The sequence below is a fragment of the Salvelinus fontinalis genome, unplaced genomic scaffold, assembly GCF_029448725.1.
Source record: "Salvelinus fontinalis isolate EN_2023a unplaced genomic scaffold, ASM2944872v1 scaffold_0010, whole genome shotgun sequence".
Classification (NCBI taxonomy): domain Eukaryota; kingdom Metazoa; phylum Chordata; class Actinopteri; order Salmoniformes; family Salmonidae; genus Salvelinus; species Salvelinus fontinalis.
In genome coordinates this window covers 436,753-446,351 of record NW_026600219.1, presented here as the reverse complement: position 1 = coordinate 446,351, position 9,599 = coordinate 436,753, and the positions used below count along the sequence as shown (strand labels likewise).

At 41.1% G+C, this 9,599-nt stretch overlaps 1 protein-coding gene across 1 annotated transcript in view; it reads left to right on the top strand.

Annotated features, from left to right (window-relative positions):
- LOC129842075 (recombining binding protein suppressor of hairless-like) overlaps window positions 1-8,748 on the top strand; it is a 19,585-nt gene extending 10,837 nt beyond the window's left edge. Inside the window, exons 7-11 of the mRNA XM_055910463.1 lie at window positions 3,123-3,235; window positions 3,354-3,494; window positions 4,373-4,528; window positions 7,652-7,755; window positions 8,138-8,748. Coding sequence (XP_055766438.1) covers window positions 3,123-3,235; window positions 3,354-3,494; window positions 4,373-4,528; window positions 7,652-7,755; window positions 8,138-8,516 — 893 coding nt within the window. The 3' untranslated portion in view covers window positions 8,517-8,748. The remainder of the gene's footprint in view (window positions 1-3,122; window positions 3,236-3,353; window positions 3,495-4,372; window positions 4,529-7,651; window positions 7,756-8,137) is intronic.
- Window positions 8,749-9,599: the final 851 nt, after the last annotated feature.

Here is a 9,599-nt window from a genome sequence, read left to right as displayed (position 1 = left end):
CTTCCGTTCAGCCCGGTCCCCCTCTTCCGCCCCCTCTTCCGTTCAGCCCGGTCCCCCTCTTCCGCCCCCTCTTCCGTTCAGCCCGGTCCCCCTCTTCCGTTCAGCCCGGTCCCCCTCTTCCGTTCAGCCCGGTCCCCCTCTTCCGTTCAGCCCGGTCCCCCTCTTCCGTTCAGCCCGGTCCCCCTCTTCCGTTCAGCCCGGTCCCCCTCTTCCGTTCGGCCCGGTCCCCCTCTTCCGTTCACCCCGGTCCCCCTCTTCCGTTCAGCCCGGTCCCCCTCTTCCGTTCAGCCCGGTCCCCCTCTTCCGTTCAGCCCGGTCCCCCTCTTCCGTTCAGCCCGGTCCCCCTCTTCCGCCCCCTCTTCCGTTCAGCCCGGTCCCCCTCTTCCGCCCCCTCTTCCGTTCAGCCCGGTCCCCCTCTTCCGCCCCCTCTTCCGTTCAGCCCGGTCCCCCTCTTCCGTTCAGCCCGGTCCCCCTCTTCCGTTCAGCCCGGTCCCCCTCTTCCGTTCAGCCCGGTCCCCCTCTTCCGTTCACTGTTTCCTTAATATCTTCACTTTCGTCCTCTGTTTCAGCCAATCATGTTGTTTATCTGTTTATCATGTTGTTTATCTCTCTGATGCATCATATGGTAACTATCAGTTATTAAAACCTCTCTGGTACAAGTGGGAAGCTAGCGTCCCACCTCGACAACAGCCAGTGAAATTGCAGGGCGCCAAATTCAAAACAACAGAAATCCCATAATTAAAGTTCCTCAAACATACAAGTATTTTTCACCATTTTAAAGATAAACTTCTTGTAAATCCAACCACAGTGTCCGATTTCAAATGGGCTTTACTGCGAAAGCACACCAAACGATTGTTAGGTCAGTACCTAGTCACAGAAAAACACAGCCATTTTTCCAGCCAAAGAGGAGTCACAAAAAGCAGAAATAGAGATAAAATGAATCACTAAGCTTTGATAATCTTCATGAGATGGCACTCATAGGACTCCATGTTACACAATACATGTATGTTTTGTTCGATAAAGTTCATATTTATATCCAAAAATCTCAGTTTACATTGGCGCGTTATGGTCAGAAATGCATTCTCTCAAACAAACATCCGGTGAAAGTGCAGAGAGCCACATCAAATTACAGAAATACTCATCATAAACATTGATAAACGATACAAGTGTTAAGCATGGAATTATAGATAAACTTCTCCTTAATGCCATCGCTGAGTCAGATTTCAAAAATGCTTTATGGCGAAAGTACCCTTTGCGATTATGTTAGGTCAGCTCCTAGCCACAGAAACCCATACAGCCACTTTCCAAACAAGAGGTGTCAAAAAAGTCAGAAATAGCATTAAAATGAATCACTAACCTTTGATGATCTTCATCTGGTGGCACTCCCAGGTCTCCATGTTACAATAAATGTGTGTGTGTTGTGTGTGTGTTGTTGTTGTTGTTCGATAATGTCCCTCTTTATGACCAAAAACCTCCTTTTTAATAAGTGCGTTTTGTCCAGTAATCGGAAGGCATGTGCACTAATACCAGACGACAAAGTCAAAAGAAAGTACAATAGAAGTTAGTAGAAACATGCCAAACGATGTTTAAAATCAATCCTCCGGTTGTGTTTGTCATAAATAATCAATAATATTTCAACCGGACAAAAGCTTCGTCAATAGGAAAGGAGAAACAAGAAAGGCATTCCCGATCAGGCGCATGGCTGATGAATGGACATTTCCACTGACCACTGATTGAAAGTGTGCTATATCTCCCTCATTTTTCAGAGTAAAAGCCTGAAACAATGCCTAAAGACTGGTCACGTGTTGAGGAAGCCACAGAGCTCGTGAACTGGTTCCCAAGTCTTTGTATGGTGGATAGGCTTACAATGGAAAAACAGCCTTTCAAAATAATAGTACTTCCTGGTTGGATTTTCCTCGGGTTTTTGCCTGCCATATCAGTTCTGTTATACTCAGACATTATTTTAAATGTTTTGGAAACTTTAGAGTGTTTTCTATCCAAATCTACTAATTATATGCATATCCTATCTTCTTGGCATGAGTAGCAGGCAGTTTAATTTGGACACGGTTTTCATCCAAAATTCCAAATGCTGCCCCCTACCCTAGTGAAGTTAAGTTGTGGCCTGCTGGAGGTCATTTTGCAGGGCTCTGGCAGTGCACCTCCTTGCACTAAGGCGGAGGTACCGGTCCTGCTGCTGGGTTGTTGCCCTCCTACGGCCTCTTTCACGTCTCCTGATGTACTGGCCTATCTCCTGGTAGCGCCTGCATGCTCTGGACACTACGCTGACAGACACAGCAAACCTTTTTGCCACAGTTCGCATTGATGTGCCATCCTGGATGAACTGCACTACCTGAGCCACTTGTGTGGGTTGTAGACTCCATCTCATGCTACCACTAGAGTGAGAGCACCGCCAGCATTCAAAAGTAACCAAAACATCAGCCAGGAAGCATAGGAACTGAGAAGTGGTGTGTGGTCCCCACCTGCAGAATCACTCCTGTTTTGGGGGGTGTCATGCTAATTGCCTATAATTTCCACTTTTTGTCTATTCCATTTGCACAACAGCATGTGATATTTATTGTCAATCGGTGTTGCTTCCTAAGTGGACAGTTTGATTTCACAGAAGTGTGATTGACTTGGAGTTACATTGTGTTGTTTAAGTGTTCCCTTTATTTTTTTGAGCAGTGTATATTTCCTACAGTAATAACTAACTCTCTGATGCATCATATGGTAACTCAGTTATTAAATGTGTTTCCTACAGTAATAACTCTCTGAAGCATCATATGGTAACTCAGTTATTAAATGTGTTTCCTACAGTAATAACTCTCTGAAGCATCATATGGTAACTCAGTTATTAAATGTGTTTCCTACAGTAATAACTCTCTGAAGCATCATATGGTAACTCAGTTATTAAATGTGTTTCCTACAGTAATAACTCTCTGAAGCATCATATGGTAACTCAGTTATTAAATGTGTTTCCTACAGTAATAACTCTCTGAAGCATCATATGGTAACTCAGTTATTAAATGTGTTTCCTACAGTAATAACTCTCTGAAGCATCATATGGTAACTCAGTTATTAAATGTGTTTCCTACAGTAATAACTAATATGACTCTCCCCTGTAGTGGAGGAGGAAGAGCCAGAAGGGGAGGAGTTTGCAGTGAGGGATGGATACATCCACTACGGTCAGACTGTCAAACTGGTCTGTTCTGTCACTGGTATGGCACTGCCTAGACTGGTACGTACCAACGTGTCTCACCTCTCTCTACCTACAGGTCGGTCTGTCTCCTGTTCCTACATATTCCCAGGTGATGTATGATAGATAAGCAGGGTGTGTGTCTCACCTCCTCCCCCAGGTGATCCGTAAGGTGGACAAGCAGACAGCGTTGATGGATGCAGACGACCCCGTGTCTCAGCTCCATAAGTGTTCCTTCTACCTGAAAGACACCGAGAGAATGTACCTCTGTCTCTCCCAGGAGAGAATCATTCAGTTCCAGGTACACACACACAGACTGATGGACGCGAACACACACACAGGCACACACAATGAGACTTTCTTATTGGACCACTAGTCCCTCCCTGTTTAATGAGGGATTCTTATTGGACCACTAGTTCAAGTAGTCCCTCCCTGTTTAATGAGGGTTTAGTGGTCCCCCCTGCTCAGATGGAGTCGTTATTTGCATACCCCCTGCCCCCAAAAGACCAGTAAAGAGATGATAAACGACAGATTTGCATATCTCCTCCCCCAGGCCACGCTCTTGCCCAAAGAGACCAGTAAGGAGATGATAAACGACAGATTTGCATATCTCCTCCCCCAGGCCACGCCCTTGCCCAAAGAGACCAGTAAGGAGATGATAAACGACAGATTTGCATATCTCCTCCCCCAGGCCACGCTCTTGCCCAAAGAGACCAGTAAGGAGATGATAAGCGACAGATTTGCATATCTCCTCCCCCAGGCCACGCTCTTGCCCAAAGAGACCAGTAAGGAGATGATAAACGACAGATTTGCATATCTCCTCCCCCAGGCCACGCCCAAAGAGACCAGGTCTGCGTTCGGTACGTTGTGGAACGTTCAATTGAACGGAAGCGGTGCTGTACTGAACGACCAGTTTTTTTTTTTTTTTTTTTTTTAAATGGGGAGTGGTTGTGGGTTGGGGAATGCTGTCAGCATGGTCACTACCCTTTAAATACCCTACTCATTTCTTCAAGTAACACCTGGCCACACCCACCAAGCAGGAGCGAAGTCTGTTCAAGGACGTTTTGGGGAAACGTGCCGTTCAGTACAAACTGTTCCGCAACTTAGCCCACGTTAACTAACTGAACGCACCTCAGTAAGGAGATAATTAACTACTAATTAGCATATCTCACCCCCCAGGCCACGCCCTGCCCCAAAGAGCCCAGTAAGGAGATGATAAACGATGGAGCGTCCTGGACCATCATCAGTACCGACAAGGCAGAGTACACCTTCTACCAGGGGATGGGTCCTGTACCCTGTCCTGTTACACCGGTTCCTGTGGTGGAGAGTCTGCAGGTACACACACACCTAAATACACACCTAAACACACATTAACATATACCTAAATACACACCTAAACACACATTAACATATACCTAAATACACACCTAAACACACATTAACATATACCTAAATACACACCTAAACACACATTAACATATACCTAAATACACACACCTAAATACACATTAACATATACCTAAATACCCACCTAAATACACATTAACATATACCTAAATACACACCTAAATACACATTAACATATACCTAAATACACACACCTAAATACACATTAACATATACCTAAATACACACACCTAAACACACCTAAACACACATTAACATATACCTAAATACACACACCTAAACACACCTAAACACACATTAACATATACCTAAATACACACCTACACACACCTAAATACACATTAACATATACCTAAATACACACACCTAAATACACATTAACATATACCTAAATACACACACCTAAACACACCTAAACACACATTAACATATACCTAAATACACACACCTAAACACACATTAACATATACCTAAATACACACACCTAAACACACCTAAACACACATTAACATATACCTAAATACACACACCTAAATACACATTAACATATACCTAAATACACACCTACACACACCTAAATACACATTAACATATACCTAAATACACACCTACACACACCTAAATACACATTAACATATACCTAAATACACACCTAAACACACCTAAATACACATTAACATATACCTAAATACACACCTAAACACACATTAACATATACCTAAACACACATTAACATATACCTAAATACACACCTAAACACACATTAACATATACCTAAATACACACCTAAACACACATTAACATATACCTAAATACACACACCTAAACACACATTAACATATACCTAAATACACACACCTAAATACACATTAACATATACCTAAATACACACACCTAAACACACATTAACATATACCTAAATACACACACCTAAACACACATTAACATATACCTAAATACACACACCTAAATACACATTAACATATACCTAAATACACACACCTAAATACACATTAACATATACCTAAATACACACACCTAAATACACATTAACATATACCTAAATACACACACCTAAATACACATTAACATATACCTAAATACACACACCTAAATACACATTAACATATACCTAAATACACACACCTAAATACACATTAACATATACCTAAATACACACACCTAAATACACATTAACATATACCTAAATACACATTAACACATACCTAAATACACACCTAAATACACATTAACACACACCTAAATACACACCTAAATACACATTAACACACACCTAAATACACACCTAAATACACATTAACACACACCTAAATACACACCTAAATACACATTAACACACACCTAAATACCCACCTACACACACCTAAATACACACACCTAAATACACATTAACATATACCTAAATACACATTAACATATACCTAAATACACACCTAAATACACATTAACACACACCTAAATACACACCTAAATACACATTAACACACACCTAAATACCCACCTAAATACACATTAACACACACCTAAATACCCACCTACACACACCTAAATACCCACCTACACACACCTAAATACACACACCTAAACACACATTAACATATACCTAAATACACACACCTAAATACACATTAACATATACCTAAATACACACACCTAAATACACATTAACATATACCTAAATACACACACCTAAATACACATTAACATATACCTAAATACACACACCTAAATACACATTAACATATACCTAAATACACACACCTAAATACACATTAACATATACCTAAATACACACACCTAAATACACATTAACATATACCTAAATACACACACCTAAATACACATTAACATATACCTAAATACACACACCTAAATACACATTAACATATACCTAAATACACACACCTAAATACACATTAACATATACCTAAATACACATTAACATATACCTAAATACACACACCTAAATACACATTAACATATACCTAAATACACACCTAAATACACATTAACACACACCTAAATACACACCTAAATACACATTAACACACACCTAAATACACACCTAAATACACATTAACACACACCTAAATACCCACCTAAATACACATTAACACACACCTAAATACCCACCTAAACACACATTAACACACACCTAAATACCCACCTACACACACCTAAATACACACACCTAAACACACATTAACATATACCTAAATACACACACCTAAACACACATTAACATATACCTAAATACACACACCTAAACACACATTAACATATACCTAAATACACACACCTAAACACACATTAACATATACCTAAATACACATACCTAAATACACACACCTAAACACACATTAACATATACCTAAATACACACACCTAAATACACATTAACATATACCTAAATACACACACCTAAATACACATTAACATATACCTAAATACACACCTAAACACACATTAACATATACCTAAATACACATTAACATATACCTAAATACACACACCTAAATACACATTAACATATACCTAAATACACACCTAAATACCCACCTAAATACACATTAACATATACCTAAATACACACCTAAACACACACCTAAATACCCACCTAAACACACCTAAATACACACCTAAACACACATTAACATATACCTAAATACACACACCTAAACACACAGTAACATATACCTAAATACACACACCTAAATACACATTAACATATACCTAAATACACACACCTAAATACACATTAACATATACCTAAATACACATCTACACACACCTAAATACACATTAACATATACCTAAATACACACCTACACACACCTAAATACACATTAACATATACCTAAATACACATTAACATATACCTTAACACACACCTTAATACACACAAACCAGTATATTCTCTACTGAGAGACACTCTTTCTAACTTTCATGACCGGAGAAAGTGACACACTGGATGCTCTCACCACATATCTAGATACACACACACACACTAACCCTCTGTTGTCTCTCTAGTTGAATGGTGGAGGTGATGTGGCCATGTTGGAGCTGACAGGACAGAACTTTGCTCCAGATCTCAGAGTCTGGTTTGGAGATATAGAGGCTGACACTATGTACAGGTAAGCTGTGTGTGTGTGAGTAAGAGAGATATGGCTGGCATGGTAACTGTATAATCGTGTAATTGACGATTATGGATGAAGAATGTCATGAAAATACAATTATTAAAACGGTTATTTTATTTTTGTATGAACTTCAAGTTTTAAGAGGATAGACTTTACCCAAAAGCAGTACATTTAAAAATAAGGTACAACCACAGCCACAACTGATATTCGGAGAGACCAGAGGAGGTTAACCTAACCCTTTTTAAATTGTTGTTAAGTTAACGGCTGCCTGAAGACGGCTGACATGCGGTCGAGTCCGTTTCCGTGGTAACACGGACTCTACAAGGTGGTGGATCTCGTGTTGAGTCTGTCTTGGTCTAAACCCCCCTTTCTGTGCCAGGTGTGGAGAGAGCGTGCTCTGCGTGGTACCTGACATCTCTGCCTTCAGAGAGGGGTGGCGCTGGGTCCGTCAGCCCGTCCAGGTCCCCGTCACCTTGGTCCGCAACGACGGAGTCATCTACTCCACCGCCCTCACCTTCACCTATACCCCGGAACCAGGCCCTCGTCTTCACTGCAGCGCTGCCGGGGCCATCCTCCAGACCCACAGTCACAGTATCTCCTCTTTGTCCTCACCTTCCTCTTCCTCAGGGAGTCTGGGGATGGGAGGTTCAGGGGGGTTGGCGGAAGGACAGGCGGACTACGGGATTGGCCAAGGGGGAGGGTCAACCAATAGCGTTGGGTTGTCGTCGGGTTCGTCGGTGATGTCAGTTTCGTCATAGCAGCGGGGAAGTATGTGTGTGGGGGGGAGTGAGAGGCTCATGGACCTGCTTTGGAACCACACACGCTCGCTCAAGGACTCTTTGGAAAGAGAGCGAATGAGTTGAGGAGGGGAAGGGGAGAAGAGAGATGAGGTTCTGATGAAAGACAGACCTGCATGGAGGGGAACCCCCCTCTCTGGTGCCCCCGTGTGGTCGTTTGTGGACATGACACTGCAGCCTGGGTCATTCAGTCTGGGAGTCGTTTCACCTCAAGGATGACAATAATTAGGAGCCCTTTTTAATACATTTGTTGGAGAACAGCTTTTTTTTTTTTTAAATCAACACTCTTTCTACAAAGTTTAGATTATTTTTTGACCACAACAAAGGTCTTGGTAATGATGGAGGTATCACTCGTGTGCTGAGAAACTTCATTATTGTTTATGGGGAAACATTTATTATAGTTACAATTTTTACGGACCAAGGAATAATATTATTATTATAGTATTTTATTCTTTATGATATTTTATAAGCTTTAGCCGAGGTACATTTTCAAATGTTTTTTCTATATTATAACACTTTTTGTTACCAAATAGTTTGTTTTTTATTTGAGAGATAACTGAGGAGATTGAGTTACGTGATTCAGGCTGCGTCTCAAATCGTCTAAACTGGATTCCTCCCTTATTAGTGTGAAAGAGTGAAGCAACCTCTGGGTGCTTGTGCACGTCTTAAAGTCTAGAAAAGGTCAGGGTTGTAAGTTATCTGAATAGGGCGAGAGTTGAACAAGTGAAAGCAAACTCGCAGTAGGTTATCTCTATCTACCCCATCTCTTTTCACCTTCTCTGTCCTGTCCAGATTACGGAGAGGAAATTAGGCTCGGGGTAAAGGGAGGAAGGAAGCCATTTTTAGACTGTTGAGATGCACCCCATAATCTCAGCCAGTTTCTACAGCAACCTTAAATCTTCCTGGCCAATCGCCTTAAATCGATCAGTCTCTCACCACTTTTAGAAGAAAATAAAAAAGATGTACTTTTTTTTATTTTCCTTTCTATGTTGTGTGTGTGTATAAGGTTGTCGTTTTCTGAAACTGTCCTAAAAGAGTGTTTGG